At 42.6% G+C, this 25010-nt stretch overlaps 2 protein-coding genes across 2 annotated transcripts; one reads left to right on the top strand and one right to left on the bottom strand.

The window, feature by feature from the left end:
• Positions 1-796: 796 nt before the first annotated feature.
• Positions 797-7497, top strand: LOC138976874 (MIF-like protein mif-2). The gene is made up of 3 exons (XM_070349759.1): positions 797-1044; positions 4069-4241; positions 6246-7497. The coding sequence occupies exons 1-3, from the start codon at positions 937-939 to the stop codon at positions 6301-6303; spliced, it is 339 nt and encodes a 112-aa protein (XP_070205860.1). The 5' UTR covers positions 797-936; the 3' UTR covers positions 6304-7497.
• A 458-nt stretch (positions 7498-7955) lies between these two features.
• On the bottom strand, positions 7956-24902 carry LOC138976873 (ubiquitin recognition factor in ER-associated degradation protein 1-like). The gene is made up of 12 exons (XM_070349758.1): positions 24806-24902; positions 22158-22275; positions 21679-21711; positions 19365-19486; positions 18931-19061; positions 18345-18417; positions 17719-17787; positions 17194-17277; positions 15254-15292; positions 14274-14362; positions 11651-11732; positions 7956-9341 (listed from the first exon to the last, which is right to left on the bottom strand). Exons 1-12 carry the CDS (start codon positions 24806-24808, stop codon positions 9270-9272), a joined length of 915 nt encoding a protein of 304 aa, XP_070205859.1. The 5' UTR covers positions 24809-24902; the 3' UTR covers positions 7956-9269.
• Between the last annotated feature and the right edge of the window lie 108 nt (positions 24903-25010).

Genomic DNA, 25010 nt, shown 5'->3' with positions numbered 1-25010 from the left:
TGGCTGAGTGTAACTGTTCATAATTCAGTGTCACTTTCAGGTTAATGGGACTTATTGTTGTGATGCGTGGGCAGGGGTGGGGTGCTGGGGGATGGCGGGTGAGGGGAGGAGGGGGGAGGGCCAGGGCTGCTAGGTCACAGTTGAGACTGACCGGCCTCCCGCACTGCAAGTCATGTCGTTAGTCCAGCCCCTGGAATTGTGTTAACCGCTAATTTGTTGTAGTTTACTGACAGAAATCGCTGTCCGTCTGTCGCAGGATTAACCTATCATAGCATTAGTCTTTTCATTTATTAATTAGTACATACTTAGCTCCCTGTAACTCTTATCTGGCTGTGCCGCGCAATACTGGGCGATAGAAAAACATTTTATTATTTTTATTATTTATAGTTAATTTTCCTCTACTTTTTCTTATTCTACCCTACTCGTTTTGGGGTATTATACCACTTCAATTAAATGTAGGGTGTGGGGTTGAGGTCACGGTGTGTTTTGCCAATTACATCAAGTAAATTCCCTTTTCACAATCGAGCCAAGTGCAAATCTGAATAAACCAGGGAGTAGAAACAAGGGAGACTAATACAGTAACACACGCACTGTGTTTTGTGCAAGTAGCCTCCCTTGTTCCGCTGAGATATCGAAAGCAGGAAAAAAACACTGCATCTTCCCCAAAGCACCACTTTCTTAACTGGATGTTACGAAAAAGACACTAACGATCAAGTAAACAGTTTTCGAACTGCTTCTTAAATAAAATAAAAATTGAGTTTCGCAGCCTCGCGAAACTGTCCTTCACCTGTCGTGACCTTTAAATGTCAAAGTACACACGTGACAGGTCGTCTGCTTGCCGTGTGCTCTGCTTCAAACGAAACAGTGAAACTGACTGTTCAACGTGGCATACGAAAGTGTTTTTAAGATCTGGACTGAATTTCATAAACCAGCAACATGCCGATGCTCTTCTTCAATACCAACTTGAAAGACAAAGACATCCCAGCGGATTTTGAGCGCAAACTTTGTGAAAAAGTCGGAGAGGTTTTGAACAAACCCATTGAGGTAAGTAATGTGGACAAAGTGAAAGTTGCTGTTGCTCGTGTATGTCTTTTGTGTGCTAAAGCTCAACATTACCGCCTAACGCTAAGTTTGCAGCGATTTTTTGTTCTTCTGATTTTTCGCGTCTATAAAGTACATCAATTATGTGCATGATCTACTAGTGTTGTTTGGTTTTTACTCCGGTATTTGAAGGCATACATTTGCATCTATCAGCTCTGTTCTACTCTCGCATGCATTCTAGTTTACTGTGTGTGTGTGTGAGAGAGACAGAGAGAGACAGAGAGAGACAGAGAGAGATTTTCCTCTGTGATATCAACAAATAATATGCATCTATATCCAGACATTATACTTATATATATATAGTCATCAGACTTTTCAAAGCCAGATCAGAGTTGTGACTCTTTATCACAGATATTTCAAGATGCAGCAATTGAATGTTTATATTTTGTTTTATTGTTTGGAAAGTTGATGTAGAAATAGGCATTTTATCTCCCTCACAGCGAACGTTATTCTAAATGATTCAAGCACTGTTTTATGTGTAATATGGTGCTGTGTTATCTGACACTGCTCTTTGCCTGTGGCTTGGCCTTGACCTAGCTTGGAGCAAAATGGGACTGCAAAATGGGACTGCACTTCTGATAACATTGTGCAGCATAAAGCCTGTCCTTGGGCCAAGTGGACAACGCCAAGTGGACAACGCCAAGTATACTTTGCGAAGCTGGCCGCACATGCATGGCTTTAGCACTGAGTTTTCGGTAAACAGTCTTCGCGAAGTCTTTGTGAAGTCGACTTCAGGCTTAATTAAGAAAGGGCTTCAGAGAAGACGTTTTCTTCAGCTATGTGAAGCTCAATTGATAAAACTACAGAAAGTTGCCTGATGAGTGATGTGCACAGTCATGGTTATCAACAGTTTGACCTAGCGCTTATCATCAGGGACCTTACAGGGGAGTTTCATATACTGACTGAAGTAAAGACATACATGAAGTTCTGTAATAGTCATGAAGCTCATTTGAACAAGCATTTAGACTTTCATCGTCCACTGCTCAGGAAATTGCTGGTAGCTTATGGGGAGTCGGGTTGCTCAACTGGTAGAGCACTGGATTTGAGAATCACAGGGTCACGGGTGCGAATCTAGGCCAGTACTTTATTTGAAGACTCACAGACGGTATCCATGTTCCAACCCTGTGTCACCGCTGTGCATGGACACGAACGACCTCCATAATTCTACCAGAAGTGCAAGTGGCTGATAACACACTGTCCATACTTGAAATATTTTTTAGCAAAACTATGTCCTTTTTTTTCACAACGCACACCTAGATAGTGCGGCTATTATTGCTGCTAGCTTTCCACTGGAAGGAAGCCACCTCAATTTCCCAGCTATAGACCAATTCGGGAAATAACTCCGGTTTGTATGTGTTGTGAAAGAATGGATAGCCTTGCTTCTAGTGATCCAAACAATCCACAGGCCGGTCGCTAGCGAGGGTTTGTATGTGTTGTGAAAGAATGGATAGCCTTGCTTCTAGTGATCCAAACAATCCACAGGCCGGTCGCTAGCGAGGGTTTGTATGTGTTGTGAAAGAATGGATAGCCTTGCTTCTAGTGATCCAAACAATCCACAGGCCGGTCGCTAGCGAGGGTTTGTATGTGTTGTGAAAGAATGGATAGCCTTGCTTCTAGTGATCCAAACAATCCACAGGCCGGTCACTAGCGAGGGTTTGTATGTGTTGTGAAAGAATGGATAGCCTTGCTTCTAGTGATCCAAACAATCCACAGGCCGGTCCCTAGCGAGGGTTTGTATGTGTTGTGAAAGAATGGATAGCCTTGCTTCTAGTGATCCAAACAATCCACAGGCCGGTGGTTGTCTGAAACATGTGGACTCTGACTAGCGAGGGGTTGTCTGAAACACGTGGACTCTGACTAGCGAGGGTTGTCTGAAACATGTGGACTCTGACTAGCGAGGGTTGTCTGAAACACGTGGACTCTGACTAGCGAGGGGTTGTCTGAAACACGTGGACTCTGACTAGCGAGGGTTGTCTGAAACATGTGGACTCTGACTAGCGAGGGTTGTCTGAAACATGTGGACTCTGACTAGCGAGGGTTGTCTGAAACATGTGGACTCTGACTAGCGAGGGTTGTCTGAAACATGTGGACTCAGGGCACTTGTAGGTTGTTTGTCTCACTAATACTAAAAGGAAGGGTATTCACTCTTTCAGGGCACTTGTAGATGTCTGACTAACACTAAAAGGAAGGGTATTCACTCTCTCAGGGCACTTGTAGATGTCTGACTAACACTAAAAGGAAGGGTATTCACTCTCTCAGGGCACTTGTAGATGTCTGACTAACACTAAAAGGAAGGGTATTCACTCTCTCAGGGCACTTGTAGGTTGTTTGTCTCACTAATACTAAAAGGAAGGGTATTCACTCTTTCACATCCCATAAAAACCTGACAGAGTTAATCCAAACATTGTCTATTGGAAAATAAAGTGATGAAAAATAAACATAGCTGCTACACACCAACATGGCTGTGTGCACCTTTCAGAGAATCGAGCTGACTGGTGTAAAGACAAGGTGTAACATGAAACTTGTTTGAACAAGGATTTAGATTTTATGTCTATTGGCAAAAACAGTGATGAAAAATAAACACATCAACAGGGTTTAAATAGCTGAGAGAAAAAGGCAATGGGACATTTGTCCCCCTCAACCAAATTCCGATGGGACATAGTCAAAGGCAAGACGCGACAAAGAGGCCTGCACATGTACGCGTTTTGACCAAAGTTGCAGAATGGTGCAATATGGTGCCATCTGAGAATTAGCCGATATATGGTGTTATCTCTGTATGTGTGTGAGTGTGTGTGTGTAATCCGATGTAAAGTGTACATTTGGTGGCGCAGTGGTACGTAATTTCAATGCGCCCTTTGACGCACTGACGGAAATTGTGATGGGACATTTTCAGATTTAATGCGCCAATGGCGCAGGGCGCACTAGTAAATGAAACCCTGCATCAACATGTCTGTGTGCACCTTTCAGAGAATCACGCTGACGATCAACTGCGGGCTGCGTCAGATGCGAGCGGGAACCCCCGACCCCATGGTCAGCCTTGAAATTCACTCCATCGATGTCTTCGACAAGGAGAGGAACCCCACGTACTCCCCGCCTCTCCTCACCTTCATCTCCGAGTCACTCAAGTTGCCGCAGAAAAGGTGACATTTTGACGACCTTTTTCACTTTCACACACACACACATAAAACCACTGTACACACACACACACACACACACATGCATGCATACACACACACACACATATGCACACACACATGTACTAACTCACACACACAAAGCTGAAGACACACACACACACACACACACACACACACACACACAGATACACACACACACACACAGATACAGTCTGTATGTAAAAGTCCCAACCCTTTGTGAGGTAAGAATGCACTTGATGTGAAAACAAGGTGGAACAAAGAGTCAAGAGAGCATGCCAGGAAAGGTTCAAGTGAGTGGTGACAGGGTACGAATGTGTGACTGTGTCAAAGTTGTTCAGTGCGCGCAGACAGACAGACAAACAAAAACACACACAGATGCAGCATATATGTGAACAGATGCAGACATGACCCCCACAGACATGACCCCCACAGACATGACCCCCACAGACATGACCCCCCCCAAACATGCACGCACACACACACATAAATGATGACACACACATAAATGATGACACAGACACTCACGATACACACACGGGCAAACTTTCTTTCTTTCTTTCTTTATTGAGTCACTTGAGAAAAAGTGACTCTATGTAATCGGTCAGTGTTAGTCTGTCCGGCCGGCCGGCCGTCCATAGACACCACCTTAACGTTGGACTTTTCTCGGAAACTATCAAAGCGATCGGGCTCATATTTTGTTTAGTCGTGACCTCCAATGACCTCTACACTTTAACGATGGTTTCGTTGACCTTTGACCTTTTTCAAGGTCACAGGTCAGCGTCAAAGGAAAAATTAGACATTTTATATCTTTGACAAAGTTCATCGGATGTGATTGAAACTTTGTAGGATTATTCTTTACATCAAAGTATTTACATCTGTAGCCTTTTACGAACGTTATCAGAAAAACAAGGGAGATAACTAGCCTTTTCTGTTCGGCAACACACAACTTAACGTTGGGCTTTTCTCGGAAACTATAAAAGTGACCGGGCTCAAATTTTATGTGAACGTGACTCATTGTGTTGTGAATAGCAATTTCTTCCTGTCCATCTGATGCCTCATATAATATTCAGAACTGCGAAAGTGACTCGATCGAGCGTTTGCTCTTCTTGTTTGGTGTTTAACGTCGTTTTCAACCGTTCAAGGTTATATCGCGACGGGGAAAGGGGGGAGATGGGATAGAGCCACTTGATAATTGTTTCTTGTTCACAAAAGCACTAATCAAAAAATTGCTCCAGGGGCTTGCAACGTAGTACAATATATGACCTTACTGGGAGAATGCAAGTTTCCAGTACAAAGGACTTAACATTTCTTACATACTGCTTGACTAAAATCTTTACAAACATTCTATACAAGAAACACTTAACAAGGGTAAAAGGAGAAACAGAATCTGTTAGTCGCCTCTTACGACATGCTGGGGAGCATCGGGTAAATTCTTCCCCCTAACCCGCGGGGGGCACACGGGCAAACACACTTCCAGCATCTCTCATATCATCATTCAACTTTACTGGAAACACACCATAAGTCTACAAGTTACAACCTGGCTCCTTCCTCTTGCACAGTGGGAATAGTGTACGTGTATTAATGTCCTGTTTGACACCTTGGTCCACCTTCAATTTAATGTAGAAAACAAAACAAAACAAAACAAATCCCACTGCTGTATGCTATGTCCCAGTGGATGTGTCAACTTGTGTCTTGGAGAAAGTCAGGGCTGAGATGTACAACACGAAACTGGGTGCCACCAACATGGGCGGTACAAAGCCATAGGGTCTGATTGGTTGAAATTGAATTTTGATGTGATTTCAACCAATCAGTGGCGTGTTCCCACCACGGTGGGTGGCACCCAGTTTCGCTTCATGCACCCCGGCCCTGGTCAATGCGTGGTGATGATCAACATGATGGTTTGTGGGAGAAGAACGATACTAGCTGTACCTTTAAATGACTTAAAATTGCCCGTTTAACAAAACATGGTGTCTGCTTCTTCCACAGAGTGGTGATCCTCTATCATGACCTGCTGGCCGCTAATGTGGGACAAAACACCAGCTGAGCCTTTCTCTCCCTTGCAAGCTCAACTCCTGCTCCTAGCACTACATGTATGCCACTGATTTATCTCTTTGTTGCCAACATTTATGCACGATCACAGTACAGGAGTGCAGGGTAGGGTATGGCAGATCTCTATGCACGATCACAGTACAGGAATGCAGGGTAGGATATGGCAGATCTCTATGCACGATCACAGAACAGAATGTGCAAATTGTCACGCTACAAAATATTACGTGAGCGGCATAATCACTATACTGGCGTGCCCAGCCAAGGTACATGCTATTGGGCTATCAAAAATTGGAGTCTTGGTAGACATAATGCTGATAATGATGGTGTTTTGAGATATTTGAATCACCGTCCAGCATGACTGAATGAGGAATAAGTGGGAGCACATTGAAATTTGATGTACACGTTCAAGCATGTGCAAAAGTATGTACAGAAGACAGTTATTCATAGGGCCATGGATCGGCTGATTGTTTTTCAATTTTGAAAGAGGAACCATCTCTCTAGAGGGTGCATACAAGCTGTGAATTTTTAGGTTTTTTTTTTAATATAAATCTGATGTTAGTCAGAATGGCTGAAATCCTTGTGGAGTGGTTATGATCGATGCATTGCATGCATGACTTTGATTTTGTAAATTTCATTCTGTGTGTGTATAGTGACCACATGTCAGTTTGACCAAGCTAACATTGTGTGTGTATAGTAGTGACCACATGTCAGTTTGACCAAGCTAACATTGTGTGTATAGTAGTGACCACATGTCAGTTTGACCAAGCTAACATTGTGTGTATAGTAGTGACCACATGTCAGTTTGACCAAGCTAACATTGTGTGTATAGTAGTGACCACATGTCAGTTTGACCAAGCTAACATTGTGTGTATAGTGACCACATGTCAGTTTGACCAAGCTAACGTGCAGACAAACAAAACAATTATTTTAACAGGTTTATGCCTGTTCACATGCTTGATATGCATGTACTATAGAATTCCCATATGTTTGTGATTTTGTGTTTCAAGCTTTATTTACAGACCAGGACTGTGATTTGTTAATTGTTATCTGGGGGTTCAAATTTGTTGAAAATGTGATCACTGGTTCAAGTGCTAGTCTTTTAAACTACAAGTGATTGTCTATTTGAATGGGGTCACAACTAATACCATTTGTTGATCTTTGCTTAAAAATTTTTGTTGTTGAAAGTACAGTGTGTCTTTGAGTGTTTGAGTGTGTGTGAGTAGTGAGAGAGAGAGAAAAATTTGACAAGCACCAATGAACACTCAATCATCGACATGTGAGTAGTGAGAGAGAGAGAGAAATTTGACAAGCGCCAATGAACACTCAATCATCGACATGTGAGTATAGTGAGAGAGAGATAAATTTGACAAGCACCAATGAACACTCAATTATCGACATGTGAGTAGTGAGAGAGAGAGATACATTTGACAAGCACCAATGAACACTCAATCATTGACATGTGAGTAGTGAGAGAGAGAGAGAGAAATTTGACAAGCGCCAATGAACACTCAATCATCGACATGTGAGAAGTGAGAGAGAGATCAATTTGACAAGCACCAATGATCATCGACATGTGAGTAGTGAGAGAGAGAAAGACATTTGACACGCACCAATTAATGAACATTCAATCATCGACAAAACAGCAAATTGATTTTCTCTTGTTTTTTATTTTAAGAGCTTTGCCGGGTGTCTTATTACTCAAACTGGGGAGAACAGAAAATAATCACAGATCCCCATAGCTGAAACAGACTGCTATAGTCAATTCTAAACACACTAAATTTTGTTTTTAATCAGTTGCTTTTATTTCAAAACCTGATGCAAGAGCAGTGTGTTTTTAAGCAAAATAGTGGACTGAATTAATAAATAAATAAATTAGGAAAAGAACACTAGAAGAGAAAAATATTACAGTGTAATAAATGAATAAAGAAGGGTGAAAAAGAAAGCCAGAAGAAAAGGAAACACCAGTGTACTGTTTCCACCCACAGTGGTACCTGCCATGAAAGGACACCCATGGAACCAGCTAAAAGTGTCCCAACACTGCAGGTGGCCTGTCATGACAGGTACAGTATGGTAGAGAACAGAAAGAGGGACAACACAAGGTATCCTTGAGGGAGGTGTCCTCTCATCAGAGGGGCCACACATGGCAGGTACCAGTGTACACAGAACTAACCCTTCCTTCAACAAGTGGAAACCTTGTCACCATACTAACTCCTATACTACAAAGTGATTTCCCTTCTCCCAATTATCACACACCAAAAGAAAGTGTTTACTACAGACTGATCCACCTCCATTTCTAAAAAGCTGATGTGCCCCAGTAAAATATCTTATCTTTTGTGAGAAACCCTGCATAGGAATCCCAGTCAAAAATGTGTATGGTGTTAACACTGTCCATATACAAGAATAATACAAAATGTTAAAAGGGGCCAGGTTAAGGGGCCAGGTTAAGGGGCCAGGTTAAGGGGCCAGGTTAAGGGGCCAGGTTAAGGGGCCAGGTTGCTATTTCTTTTACAATTGCCTGTCGAACTGTATTATATTCACACTGACCATAGTTGAAAAATAAATACGTGAAAAAAAAGGTGCCATATGTTTTTAACAACTGACTGATTTACTACATTGTGTATGGTTCCTATTGTCCCTATCTGAAGAACGGAGAAAAAAATAGTGCCACGATTTTTAACACCTGACTGATTTTAATGACGCTATCTACAGACACAGACACAGAAACTGTGATCACTAACGGCCTAAAAACAATCCAGAGCCTTTTGACTTTCAGCCAGTCATTAACACACACAATGTACAATCAACATGCCAGGCAGATAAGTTACGACTTAACTTGTGAAACTACAGCTTTCGAAACAGCCCAGTCATCATCACATTCTTCTCTTCACATACACCTTATCTGTCATTCACGGTCAACCATACCAACACACACTCACACACTGACACAAGAAGGGTGGATCATCATTTCCGGTTTTTCCGACGAAGAGACTGTCCCATGCCGGAGAAGGCCTCAAATGCTTTATCTCCATCTTCCTGTAAGAAAAAAGAGTAATGTTTAAACCCCAGGGGAGTTTTATGGTCATGTCATTACAACGCGGGTGTCGGTGGCCGTAATGCTGGAATAGATGGTCATGTCATTACAACGCGGGTGTCGGTGGCCGTAATGCTGGAAGCTGGAATAGATGGTCATGTCATTACAACGCGGGTGTCGGTGGCTGGAAGCTGGAATAGATGGTCATGTCATTACAACGCGGGTGTCGGTGGCTGGTGGCTGGAATAGATGGTCATGTCATTACAACGCGGGTGTCGGTGGCTGGAAGCTGGAATAGATGGTCATGTCATTACAACGCGGGTGTCGGTGGCTGGAAGCTGGAATAGATGGTCATGTCATTACAACGCGGGTGTCGGTGGCTGGAAGCTGGAATAGATGGTCATGTCATTACAACGCGGGTGTCGGTGGCTGGAAGCTGGAATAGATGGTCATGTCATTACAACGCGGGTGTCGGTGGCTGGAAGCTGGAATAGATGGTCATGTCATTACAACGCGGGTGTCGGTGGCTGGAAGCTGGAATAGATGGTCATGTCATTACAACGCGGGTGTCGGTGGCTGGAAGCTGGAATAGATGGTCATGTCATTACAACGCGGGTGTCGGTGGCTGGAAGCTGGAATAGATGGTCATGTCATTACAACGCGGGTGTCGGTGGCTGGAAGCTGGAATAGATGGTCATGTCATTACAACGCGGGTGTCGCCGTAATGCTGGAAGCTGGAATAGATGGTCATGTCATTACAACGCGGGTGGCCGTAATGCTGGAAGCTGGAATAGATGGTCATGTCATTACAACGCGGGTGTCGGTGGCTGTAATGCTGGAATAGATGGTTATGTCATTACAACGCGGGTGTCGGTGGCCGTAATGCTGGAATAGATGGTCATGTCATTACAACGCGGGTGTCGGTGGCTGTAATGCTGGAAGCTGGAATAGAATGATGGTCATGTCATTACAACGCGGGTGTCGGTGGTTGTAATGCTGGAAGCTGGAATAGATAGTCATGTCATTACAACGCGGGTGTCGGTGGCCGTAATGCTGGAAGCTGGAATAGATAGTCATGTCATTACAACGCGGGTGTCGGTGGCCGTAATGCTGGAAGCTGGAATAGATGGTCATGTCATTACAACGCGGGTGTCGGTGGCTGGAAGCTGGAATAGATGGTCATGTCATTACAACGCGGGTGTCGGTGGCTGTAATGCTGGAATAGATGGTCATGTCATTACAACGCGGGTGTCGGTGGCCGTAATGCTGGAAGCTGGAATAGATGGTCATGTCATTACAACGCGGGTGTCGGTGGCTGGAAGCTGGAATAGATGGTCATGTCATTACAACGCGGGTGTCGGTGGCTGGAAGCTGGAATAGATGGTCATGTCATTACAACGCGGGTGTCGGTGGTTGTAATGCTGGAAGCTGGAATAGATAGTCATGTCATTACAACGCGGGTGTCGGTGGCCGTAATGCTGGAAGCTGGAATAGATGGTCATGTCATTACAACGCGGGTGTCGGTGGCCGTAATGCTGGAAGCTGGAATAGATGATGTTGGGAAATAACTGGGTTGGGTTTGTACTGGTTGTGAAAGAGTGACTCTTGCTTTTATTGAGTCAAACTTTCCCACGTGACATTATAGGCCACTAGCAAGAGGTGTGTTCACGTGACATTATAGGCCACTAGCAAGAGGTGTGTTTGAAACACTTGGACAAGAAGCACATGTTGAAAGCTTGCCTCACTAAGAGCAAGATTATTCACTCTTTCACACCCCATACAGATAGGTATTTCCAGGAACATGTCCAGGAACAAGAACAGTAACAGTTCAAGCAGACTTGTTGGACCCAACAGGTAGCCATGATGGTCTGAGCTGATGATGATGCTCTCTTCAAGCTGTGTCATATGCAATGTGAGTGTGCTGTTGCATGTATTTATACCACTGAGACTTCAAGCTGTGTCATATGCAATGTGAGTGTGCTGTTGCATGTATTTATACCACTGAGACTTCAAGCTGTGTCATATGCAATGTGAGTGTGCTGTTGCATGTATTTATACCACTGAGACTTCAAACTGCGCAATTTATGTTTGGAACTACAGTATTTGCATACCCATGCAACTACCCCGCCTGGTAAATAGTGAAAGGCACAAACTGATAAAGAAGAAAAACTCAGCACAAACTAACATACACAGTATAAAAACATTAATACATCTCTCTCTAGAACAGTGAAAAACACACAGATGCACACACACACACACAAACGCACAAACACAGTGACACACACACACACACACGGAGAAGAATACAAACCTCGGTGTTGCCATTAGCAACCGGGCGGCTGGTTCGGATAAAGGTGATGGTACCTCGCTTGTGGTTGTAGTTTGGTATTCCCCTGAAAAACACCACTGTTTATTTCAACCACCGAACACAACTAAATAACTTACGAGAATGTAAAGGGTTGACACGCACATGGGGCAACTTCAAGTGATAACATAGACACGCACATGGGGCAACTTCAAGTGATAACATAGACACGCACATGGGGCAACTTCAAGTGATAACATAGACACGCACATGGGGCAAAATCAAGTGATAACATAGACACGCACATGGGGCAACTTCAAGTGATAACATAGACACGCACATGGGGCAACTTCAAGTGATAACATAGACACGCACATGGGGCAAAATCAAGTGATAACATAGACACGCACATGGGGCAACTTCAAGTGATAACATAGACACGCACATGGGGCAACTTCAAGTGATAACATAGACACGCACATGGGGCAACTTCAAGTGATAACATAGACACGCACATGGGGCAACTTCAAGTGATAACATAGACACGCACATGGGGCAACTTCAAGTGATAACATAGACACGCACATGGGGCAACTTCAAGTGATAACATAGACACGCACATGGGGCAACTTCAAGTGATAACATAGACACGCACATGGGGCAACTTCAAGTGATAACATAGACACGCACATGGGGCAACTTCAAGTGATAACATAGACACGCACATGGGGCAACTTCAAGTGATAACATAGACACGCACATGGGGCAACTTCAAGTGATAACATAGACACGCACATGGGGCAACTTCAAGTGATAACATAGACACGCACATGGGGCAACTTCAAGTGATAACATAGACACGCACATGGGGCAACTTCAAGTGATAACATAGACACGCACATGGGGCAACTTCAAGTGATAACATAGACACGCACATGGGGCAACTTCAAGTGATAACATAGACACGCACATGGGGCAACTTCAAGTGATAACATAGACACGCACATGGGGCAACTTCAAGTGATAACATAGACACGCACATGGGGCAACTTCAAGTGATAACATAGACACGCACATGGGGCAACTTCAAGTGATAACATAGACACGCACATGGGGCAACTTCAAGTGATAACATAGACACGCACATGGGGCAACTTCAAGTGATAACATAGACACGCACATGGGGCAACTTCAAGTGATAACATAGACACGCACATGGGGCAACTTCAAGTGATAACATAGACACGCACATGGGGCAACTTCAAGTGATAACATAGACACGCACATGGGGCAACTTCAAGTGATAACATAGACACGCACATGGGGCAACTTCAAGTGATAACATAGACACGCACATGGGGCAACTTCAAGTGATAACATAGACACGCACATGGGGCAACTTCAAGTGATAACATAGACTCGCACATGGGGCAACTTCAAGTGATAACATAGACACGCACATGGGGCAACTTCAAGTGATAACATAGACACGCACATGGGGCAACTTCAAGTGATAACATAGACACGCACATGGGGAAACTAAGTGATAACATAAACACGCACATGGGGAAACTTCAAGTGATAACATAGACACGCACATGGGGAAACTAAGTGATAACATAGACACGCACATGGGGCAACTTCAAGTGATAACATAGACACGCACATGGGGCAACTTCAAGTGATAACATAGACAAGCACATGGGGCAACTTCAAGTGATAACATAGACACGCACATGGGGCAACTTCAAGTGATAACATAGACACGCACATGGGGCAACTTCAAGTGATAACATAGACACGCACATGGGGCAACTTCAAGTGATAACATAGACAAGCACATGGGGCAACTTCAAGTGATAACATAGACACGCACATGGGGCAACTTCAAGTGATAACATAGACAAAGACATAGAACATGTTATTCTCTCAACAAGGAGAAACCCAGGTGTGGTGTATACAGCATTACAATAAACAACATAAAACGTAAGAACATAAATAAAATATCGAGGCGCAAATAGTCCACTCATAATAGTCAAGATTAGGACGACAATATCAAAACAAATCTCTCTCTCTCTTTCTCTCTCCCTCCATTCATATCACATTACGTCACAACCGGACCCACGGGCTCATAGGCACATGGAATCAACATATATATATATGTTAAAAGTTGCTTAAAAATGAATCCAGATCCAAACAACATCACATCATCCAGGTATATATATTTAGGTTATAACTCGAAGACTGTATCTATGTCCCCACCCCATGTAAACGCCATGCCATGTAATTTTTTTTTAAAGGACACTTTGCCAGAAGTGTCAGTGACTGCTGTTAGTTTTCTTTTTTAGAGGAAGCGACCCAAATTTCACAGCAATTTAGTAAAGTAAGAAATGAAATGAAAATAAATCTAAGTTTTGTGAAGAGGTGAAACTTGTAGGGTGTAAAAAAAATATAATTACATGTTCACTGGACCTCCAAAAATCTGAGAAAATCAGGTCTTAAAAAGGAGGGAGTCTTAAAAGGGGAGTCTTAAAATGGGGGTTCCACTGTCGACAAGTTCGCCTGTATCTATAAAAACAAAATCACAACTCTGTGGATCACTAGATGCAGGTTTAAAAAAGCAACTGACCTGCGCTGCTGTGCACCGGCTTGTGCCTGTGGGTTGCTCTCCGTGCCCTTCTTCTTGCCGTCCAGCCGGTTGCCTTGACCGATGAACGGCTGAACACACACGGGGCAATCATGAAGAACAGCTCTTTTGACCGTGTTATTTATCAGCTGTACACAATGGAGAGAAAAACAGCGAGAGAGAGAGAGAGAGAGAGAGAGAGAGAGAGAGAGAGAGAGAGAGAGAGAGAGAGAGAGAGAGATTGAGATTGGATTGTTTAATTGTGTAACCAGTGATTTGGTTTTACAATGTTAAAAAAAAAAAAAAAAAAAAAAAAAAAAAAAAAGAGAGAGAGAGAGAGAGAGAGAGAGAGAGAGAGAGAAACACTCTGTATGTGTGTGTGTTTGTGTATGTACGATTCTATAACATGCTTGGTCAGAGAGTTATCTTTTGTGATGGTCAGCTGTTTTGACCGCTAATTATGAACTGTATACAATGGAGAGAAAGACAGCGACAGAGAGAGAGAGAATGATAACTCTTTAATAGAGTATTAGAGTAAGTAGTGATCTGCTTTCTAACATCCAGCCCTCGCCCTCAAGAGGGACAAATTACAAAGTAAGAACACATTGAACGTGTACATAAAATGCATTGTATAGAGGGAAATTCAGAGAGAGAGAGAGAGTACCACAACCCTCTCTGCATGTTGTTATGTTTGCAACTTGTAAGATTCCATAAAAATGCTGGGAGCGAGTTTCATTTTTAGACTGCACCCCTTCGCCCCACAAAATAAGAGAACAATGTTTGCCACATCAGTTAATTGCAGACTGACAGTGACAAGTTTATTCCACATTTCCTTTCACATTCACAAAACCAGTTCTTGACTTTACTCCATGAACAACTACAGTGTACACAAACGCTTTCAGACACTTACATACACATAGACAGACCGAGAACAGTAAGCAAGCAAGCAAACAAACACACACACAAAACAAATGACCAGATACCCTGAATGAGTCGTCCTCGTCATCCTCTGTTTCCATTGCCTGCACAACAAGGACACAACATTGAGTTGACTTCTTTCACACACATGTCATAAGTTGTTCTAACTTGCAGCATTCACAATTTAAATATCTCACTGACTACCATGATTGCTGAAATAGAAAGCTGACAACTATTCCTTGTGTGTTTTACACATAGGCATACAAATAACGGTGAAAGACAGACAAGCAAAACACAAGCCAAACGCAGAATGACAAAGAATCATCGTGAAAGAGTCAATACTCCTGCTTTTATCGAGTCAAACTTGACTCCGCAGCATGTTCTACAAGTGTGCCCTCCCCTTGCCCCCCTGCTTTTATCGAGTCAAACTTGACTCCGCAGCATGTTCTACAAGTGTTCCCTCCCCTTGCCCCCCTGCGCTACCAGACCTGGTCAGAGAGCACAACTCCTGATGCAAAACTGGGGGGAACTGTGGAAGCCCTGGGCCAAACTTGCCAGTCCATAACATCAGCAGGCCTAAGACTAAGAGTGACACAACCATTGAACGCTGGAGCAGAAGAAAAAGAGTCAAACTCTCTCTTACAACCCCTACAAACCCAGCAGAGTTCATTATGGGGGTTAGTCTATTATACCTGTCAGGACCGGCTGCCTGCTGGTACTACTGTTCATTATGGGGGTTAGTCTATCATACCTGTCAGGACCGGCTGCCTGCTGGTACCACTGTTCATTCTGGGGGTTAGTCTATTATACCTGTCAGGACCGGCTGCCTGCTGGTACCACTGTTCATTGTGGGGGTCAGTCTATTATACCTGTCAGGACCGGCTGCCTGCTGGAACCACTGTTCATTATTGGGGTTAGTCTATTATACCTGTCAGGACCGGCTGCCTGCTGGTACCACTGTTCATTATGGGGGTTAGTCTATTATACCTGTCAGGACCGGCTGCCTGCTGGTACCACTGTTCATTATGGGGGTTAGTCTATTATACCTGTCAGGACCGGCTGCCTGCTGGTACCACTGTTCATTATGGGGGTTAGTCTATTATACCTGTCAGGACCGGCTGCCTGCTGGTACCACTGTTCATTATGGGGGTTAGTCTATTATACCTGTCAGGACCGGCTGCCTGCTGGTACCACTGTTCATTATGGGGGTAAGTCTATTATACCTGTCAGGACCGGCTGCCTGCTGGTACCACTGTTCATTATGGGGGTTAGTCTATTATACCTGTCAGGACCGGCTGCCTGCTGGTACCACTGTTCATGATGGGGGTAAGTCTATTATACCTGTCAGGACCGGCTGCCTGCTGGTACCACTGTTCATTGTGGGGGTCAGTCTATTATACCTGTCAGGACCGGCTGCCTGCTGGTACCACTGTTCATTATGGGGGTAAGTCTATTATACCTGTCAGGACCGGCTGCCTGCTGGAACCACTGTTCATTATTGGGGTTAGTCTATTATACCTGTCAGGACCGGCTGCCTGCTGGTACTACTGTTCATTATGGGGGTAAGTCTATTATACCTGTCAGGACCGGCTGCCTGCTGGTACCACTGTTCATTATGGGGGTTAGTCTATTATACCTGTCAGGACCGGCTGCCTGCTGGTACCACTGTTCATTATGGGGGTTAGTCTATTATACCTGTCAGGACCGGCTGCCTGCTGGTACCACTGTTCATTGTGGGGGTCAGTCTATTATACCTGTCAGGACCGGCTGCCTGCTGGTACCACTGTTCATTCTGGGGGTTAGTCTATTATACCTGTCAGGACCGGCTGCCTGCTGGTACCACTGTTCATTATGGGGGTTAGTCAATTATACCTGTCAGGACCGGCTGCCTGCTGGTACCACTGTTCATCATTCAACCTCTCACGAAGTAGCAACATCTCCCTTTCCATCCCCCTGTTTCAGCAACCTCCCGAAACCCCCTTGTTCAATGAAATTGAGCACACACCTGTCCATCGACTTGAGAAGAGCCTTCCTGGGGCCTGCCTTGCCGCTCGGGTTCCTGATAGCCCACTGGCGCTGCAAAATCTACCTGCACACAATACCACCCATAACACGTCAATACGAGATCCTTTTAGGCATGCACTTTAAATCACACTATGGCTAAACTGTAAATGTGGTGCTTGAGAAAAAGGGGAATAAGTTGCACAAAACAGTGTCACTTTCCAGGTATGTATGTACTGACAAAAATGATTAACAGGACTCCAAAACAAATAACAGCATTCCTCTACACACACACACACACACACACACACACACACACACACACACACAAACGACATTTATGGCTCACATTCAGTCACAGTACTATCTCAAACGAATGATAAAATTAGTGAAAAAACAAATTAGCAAAACAAGAAGACACAAACAATGACCAGACTGGAATATTCAGTACAGCTCATGCTAAAGTAACGCTCAATGCTACTGTATTAATGTATTCCAACACAAAAGAGAACACCACTTCTCTACGTACGTTCATGTCACACTCGATGATGGAGACGGCTTTTCCAGGTTTTGTTTCCAGCACGCACAGCTCGTATACCTGAACAACAAAGCAACACATGCATGACAAACAAAACACTTCTTCTTCTATTTCTGTAACACAAAGAAAGCCGACAAGACTACAACAACAGAGGATTTAATGGAACATCCTCCCACCAAAGCAACACCATGCTGTCTCTCGTTATGCATGATATGTGCCTTCATATTTTCCTTTGTGCCATCCTAACCCAAAAAGTTCAACAGGTAAATGATATTCCAGTCACTGATAGTCTAGTGATGGTATTTGTATACAAGTTCCTTCAGATAACCCCAAAGGTGAAAGCCTGGCTTTAAACTGGGTGAATGTGGCTAACTTGAATGCAAAATCTTGTACTGCTGAGGCAATCCCTGAATTTGGATTTGCGTGTGTGAAAGAGCAAACATTTAGTCAGACCATCTAGACAAGAAACTTGCCATTTTTCTTGACCTCGTAATCACGCATAAGTTGAAGTTCATGTATACCAAATATGAAGTAATTTGGTAAAGTTATTTATAGCATTTTTGTGGGTTGCATTATTTATTAATTATTTAAAAGAAGAACAATGCGTGCAGTCTGACCTTGTCGTTGTACTTGATGGCCACCACGTCCCCTTGACTCAGGCAGGCAAAGTTACGCAGGGCGTTCTCCAGGCTGAACGTGCGTTAAGCAAAACCACCAAACACAATCATAGCCTCTAAGCTTTGAAGGTCACAAATCCCACTACAAACAAGGTTATTTTATTCTGTGGAATGTTTAATCCAGTACACATAAAAGAGAAATAACACAAAAACAGACATCATGCCAGTCTGGGCTGTTGCTTTAACAATCTTCACTGTGTTTGAACAAAAAATACAACAGAGTGGTGCTCAAACAACAGAGTCTGATTTCACCTCACAAAGTCTGAACATTCTCACCTGTGTAAAGCTCACTTGATAGACTGGACTTTGTCATCCACAGGTCACAGGTGTGAATTAAGGCCAGGATGGACGCTGGTCAACTTTATCCATGTTTCACTACTGCGTCACATGAAAGTGTTGGTGGCTGATAAACCGAAACACCTTCACACCTGGATAGTGCGACTCTTTCTGCTGTTACCTTGTAGCGGGGACAAACCATCTGCATTTCCAAGTAATGGGAGGAAAAAGTATTGAAGGAAAAGGATACACAGCCTTGGGGTTTGTGATGTCGAGGAAGTCGGGTGCCTGTGGCTGGAACTTGGCGAAGGTTGCCACGGACAACGACATGTTCTCCACCTGTACCAGTCCCCCCTCGTCCAGCAACAGGTTACGCATCATCTGCATACACACACACACACACATCGATTTTCTTATATAATATAATGCAAATGAATGAAAGATTTTTTTTACATTTTGTTGTTGTTGACAATACATTTGGTAAAAAGTACTAAAAATGACATTTTGATTGACTAGCAAAGCCAAAAATGGTTGCAACTTACTGACATGATCACTTCATAAATTATTTGGGTTGGTTAACTGGTTGATTCTTGATTCTGGAACACTAGCAGTCTATCTATGTTGGATTTCTTCTTGCACTAGTTTAAACAGAGAGCACTAGAGTTTAGAAGAGCAGTGCCTCACCCAGTATGGGATGTAGATGCGGCCCTCGTCAGCCACAAACTCCAGCACACCGCAGTGTGTTTCACGCTTGGTCTGCTTGTTGGTCAGCTTGAACAGCATGGGGTACTGGATGTTGAGGCGGGCTGAACGGCACACAAAAGGAGATGGTCAAACATGATTGGGTGGCCGAGTGGTAACGCACTTGCGCTCGGAAGCGAGAGGTTGCGAGTTCGACCCTGGGTCAGGGCGTTAGCAATTTTCTCCCCCCTTTCCTAACCTAGGTGGTGGGTTCAAGTGCTAGTCTTTCGGATGAGACGAAAAACCGAGGTCCCTTCGTGTACACTACATTGGGGTGTGCACGTTAAAGATCCCACGATTGACAAAAGGGTCTTTCCTGGCAAAATTGTATAGGCATAGATAAAAATGTCCACCAAAATACCCGTGTGACTTGGAATAATAGGCCGTGAAAAGTAGGATATGCGCCGAAATGGCTGCGATCTGCTGGCCGATGTGAATGCGTGATGTATTGTGTAAAAAAATTCCATCTCACACGGCATAAATAAATCCCTGCGCCTTGAATATGTGCGCGATATAAATTACATAAAATTAAAATAAAAAAATAACAAGAAGGGCAAAGCCCATACGACTCACATGTTTTACACATTTTTCCTACCAAAATACATGTGACCTTGACCCAAGGTCAAGGTCATCCAAGGTCATGCAACACAAAGCTGTTAATTCAAGACATAGGAAGTACAATGGTGCTTATTGGCTCTTTCTACCATGAGATATGGTCACTTTTAGTGGTTCACTACCTTATTTTGGTCACATTTCATAAGGGTCAAAGTGACCTTGACCATATGTGACCAAATGTGTCTCATGATGAAAGCATAACACGTGCCCCACATCATTTTTAAGTTTGAAACAGTTATCTTCCATAGTTCAGGGTCAAGGTCACTTCAAAATATGTATACAATCCAACTTTGAAGAGCTCCTGTGACCTTGACCTTGAAGCAAGGTAAACCAAACTGGTATCAAAAGATGGGGCTTACTTTGCCCTATATATCATATATAGGTGAGGTATTGAATCTCAAAAACTTCAGAGAAAATGTGAAAAATGTGAAAAATAGCTGTTTTTTAGGCAACATTTATGGCCCCTGCGACCTTGACCTTGAAGCAAGGTCAAGATGCTATGTATGTTTTTTGGGGCCTTGTCATCATACACCATCTTGCCAAATTTGGTACTGATAGACTGAATAGTGTCCAAGAAATATCCAACGTTAAAGTTTTCCGGACAGACGGACGGACGGACGGACGACTCGGGTGAGTACATAGACTCACTTTTGCTTCGCATGTGAGTCAAAAAAATAAATCCCTGCGCTTAGAACTGTACCCACGGAATATGCGCGATATAAGCCTCATATTGATTGATTGATTGATTGATTGTGTATGCCGCAGTTTGTCTGCCATGCGTCATTGTGTATGACTGAAAGTCAACGTTTAAGTATTTGTTTAAATTGAATATAACTTTTTGAAAAAACAGGCTTTTCCCTTTCTTAAAGGTAGTAGTCTATTTGATGCACACACAAAACATGTACAGTGGAACCCCCCTTTTAAGACTCCTTCCCTTCAGTTTTAAGACTTTGTTTTCAGAACCTCTGTAAATTTACCCCTATTTGTAATTAAAATTTTTTTTATAAAATGATCCAAAATTACGTTCATCTTATTCTTTATCATTTTCTGATTCCAAAACCATATAAATATGTTATATTCGGATTAAAAACAAGCTCTGAAAATTAAAAATATAAAAATTATGATTAAAATAAAATTTCTGAAATCGATTTAAAAACAATTTCATCTTAGTCCTTGTCGGTTCCTGATTCAAAAAACATATAGATATGATATTTTTGGATTAAAAACATGCTCAAAAAGTTAAAACGAAGAGAGGTACAGAAAAGCGTGCTATGCAGCACAGCGCAAACAGGCTCGTTAATTTCACTGCCTTTTGCATGAGCAGCGGGCTACAGTCATTGTGAAAAAATGCAGTGCGTTGAGTTCCACAGCTTGACTAAATGTAGTAATTTCGCCTCACGCGACTTGTTAAGACCTAATTTTATCAGATTTGTTTATGTCTTACTCTTAAAAGGGAGGTTACATAGTACAAGCAGATTGAAAGTAACAAGCTTTTCCCTTTTCTTAAACTAGGTAGCAGTCTGTTTGATGTGGAAACAAATTGACTTGTAGTTCAAATAAGACAACCAGAATGGTTAAGTTCTCATGAAACTCTAGCAAGATATTAAAATTCAAATGCGCTTTTAAACTCAAGCATACTTACTCAGTTGATCCAAAGCAGATGGAGGCATGATGACTGAAATACAAACACAAACACAGGTTATTTACAGAATAGAAACGACATATGGGTTAACAAACATGTTACATTCAAATGTGAAGATAAAAGAAAGAGAATCTAAAAACCTCAATGCAACTGCAAGCATAATCGTCTTGTATTTTATTTCACATGCCCATAAATTCTTTTAAAAAAGAAATGAAACAACAATGTACACACACAATGGAATTTAACCAGCGACCTGCTGGCTCTGACTATCAGCTTCTTGGCATTCATCGAGCTTAGCAGTTGAGTGATCTTCGATGAACGCTGCAAAATGAAGCAGGGGGCAAAAAAGAAGGAAATACATGCACAATAATGTGGACATATCACAGCAACTCTCCGGCTTTCTTTCAGGATAATCAGATGAGGAGTTGTTTTGAGCAATAAAGATCATGCCTTGGGTTTATATATATATATCTCCTTACTTTTTCCTCCCCGCTCCACGTCCTCCCTGTCCCCCAGCATCGTGACGCTGTAACAGCGGTACGTCGTGGAGAACGTCCGCCCCACTGGCATCTCTGGGAACATGTGTCCAAAACCAAACTGCAAGAAAAGAAGAACAAGAACAAGAACAAGAACAAGAACAAATCTTTAATTGTCTAAGGCCACAGCCCCTTACAATAGTGGTTAAAATAACAGCAATAGTATCTGCACAGTTATAAATTATAGTCACGCATAAAATTCAACAAATACATTAAAACCCTGATGACATATCACTGAACCTCATTTATAAGGGTTCGTCTCTTCTGCAGCATGAAGAACACAAATCTGCTGAAGCTGTTCATCACATTTTCCTCATTATTGCCACAGAAATACACAAGTTGTTGTTGCAGCGTCTTAGAGTTCGAGATTTTCAAATACTTTGCTCGAAGGTCTTGATAAAAAGGACATAAAAATACAACATGGTGTTCATCTTCTTTATCAGCTGTACAGAGAGGACAGTTTCTTGTCGTTTGGTTTGGTGCGTACCGAAACTTGTGAGCGTTGATTTCGGATACTCCTGCGCGGAAACGAGTAAGAGCAACTCTGTACTTAATATCTTCGATTAATTCAATGTATTTCTCTTTTTCCAAGCATGTTTTGTAACAATTATAAATGTCAAAACGTTCACTGCATTCTAAAAAGGAGAACCATTCTTGACAAAAACAATCTTGTAAACGTCTTTTAAACTCTTGTAAGAAACACTTCTCATTCCCAACCGTTCCGTACATCCACACAGCAGCAAAACCATTACAACATAAAAGACTCTGCACATGTGAGACCCAATTTGTGTGGCCCTTCGATGCCAAATTACATAAAGCTTTATATGCAATCTTGGAATATCTTGAATCAGGTTGCTTCAGCAGTGTAAACCAGTATTTCACACATCTGACTGCAGAGTTAATATACAGCGGATGTCTTCCCAATTCACCATACACAATGTTGTTTGGAGTTCGAATTGTCACTTTCAGAAACTTTTTACACGCAAACAGGTGGACCCTTTCCACAGAGTCATACTTTCCATATCCCCATAGCTCTGAACCATACAAGAGCATAGGAGCGATCCGTGCGTCAAACAGTTTGAAAAACACCTTTGCCGAATGGCAGCCAAGTCTGTTCAGTAATCTAACGATTTCGATCACTCCCTTTTTCGCCATGGTTGTCTTTGTTTCTACTGCAATGTTCCAGCTCAGTTGGGTGGAAAGGGTTACACCGAGATATCTAAACGAGTTCACAATCTCAAGACGATCCATTCCGTAGAACCACTTCTCTTTCTGTGCAATGTGCCCGCCCTTTCTAAAAACCATGACCTTAGTCTTTGTCAAGTTCACGTTCAGACACAGTTTTTCTGCAGAGCAGCGCAGGACATTAAGCTGGTTTTGTAGGCCTACTACAGTGCTGGATAACAGCGCAATGTCGTCAGCAAAAAGCATTACAAACAGTTCTAACTCAGACGGAGATAAACGTATCCCATGTCTGCCTCGTTGTATGACATCCTGTGCCAGTTCGTTGATCAGAAACGAGAAAATTGTCGGTGAGGCTACACAACCTTGCTTAAGGCCTTGCATACATTCAAAGAAATCAGTGTATTCGTTTCCGCACCGCACGCATGCTTTCACATTTTCATACATGCTCTTTAACACCTTAAATATTTTGCCTTGTATGCCTAATCGAAAAAGCACTGACCAGAGCACGGGGCGCTTAATGCTATCGTAAGCCTTACAAAAATCTATGTAGGCTACATACAGTTTGGCCTTTTGTGAAAATTGTTTCTGGACGCAAGCGTAAAGGGTAAACACATGATCAATAGTTGAGTAATTCCTCCGGAAGCCAGCCTGGCTTTCATCTAAAATGTTATTATTTTCTGACCACACAGACAGGCGGTCGTTCAGAACAGACATAAAAATTTTGCTCATCGTACTGGTGAGGGAAATTCCTCTGTAATTATCAGGGTTATCACAGTCTCCTTTTTTATGTAACGGCACAATAATGGCCTTGGACCACTCTCTTGGGTACACCCCCTTCTCGAGAATGTTGTTGAACAATTTAACTAAAAAGGGTAAAATAAGACTTTCAGACACTTTCAACATTTCATTCAACACACCATCAAACCCTGCCGCTTTACCATTTTTCAAATTTCTGATTGCTTTACTAATTTCAATTTCAAGAAAAGAAGAGAGAAGGAGATAAAAAAAATGGCACAAAATCAAATATTTAAGAATTGATAACTGTGTGAACTGTGAAAGTGATTGACAATGACTGAATGAGTGAATGACAAAAATTGACATGCTGCGCTCAAGAAATATCTACAGACTTTTTGCGCTTCCGTTCAATTTCTTCTCCGTGTATATTTTTTTTTAAACCCAGCAACCAGTAAATCAGACTCTACAATCCGTTCCGTTTGATCGTTTCTTTAGACTAAAGTTTAGTTCCTAATCCTAACTAGTCAAAGTGAAACACTGAAAGTGAAACACAACGCAATATTTCTGTCAACATTTTTAGCAGCTTTTCAGTTTACACGGACAGGTGTTCCTGAATATAAACTAATGCTAAGATGTAAAGACTATTCTCAAGCTGTAGATTACTGACTTACCATTTTGATCGCTTTTTTTCAACGTGGACAGAACAAATTGTGTATGATGAGTTCACACAGTGACTTTGCAGCCGGAAGTTTACGTTCGTTCTTATAATAGCTTCGCAGAGAAAAAGGTTACAGGAATACATTTTTCTCTTGATATTTTAATCTTTATTTTTTCAAAAGTCTATGAAGAAATTAAACGGAAAAATAAATTTAAGTC

This window comes from Littorina saxatilis, linkage group LG9 (assembly GCF_037325665.1).
Source record: "Littorina saxatilis isolate snail1 linkage group LG9, US_GU_Lsax_2.0, whole genome shotgun sequence".
Classification (NCBI taxonomy): domain Eukaryota; kingdom Metazoa; phylum Mollusca; class Gastropoda; order Littorinimorpha; family Littorinidae; genus Littorina; species Littorina saxatilis.
Note: the sequence above shows the minus strand (reverse complement) of the source record. Positions and strands in the feature narration are given on the sequence as shown.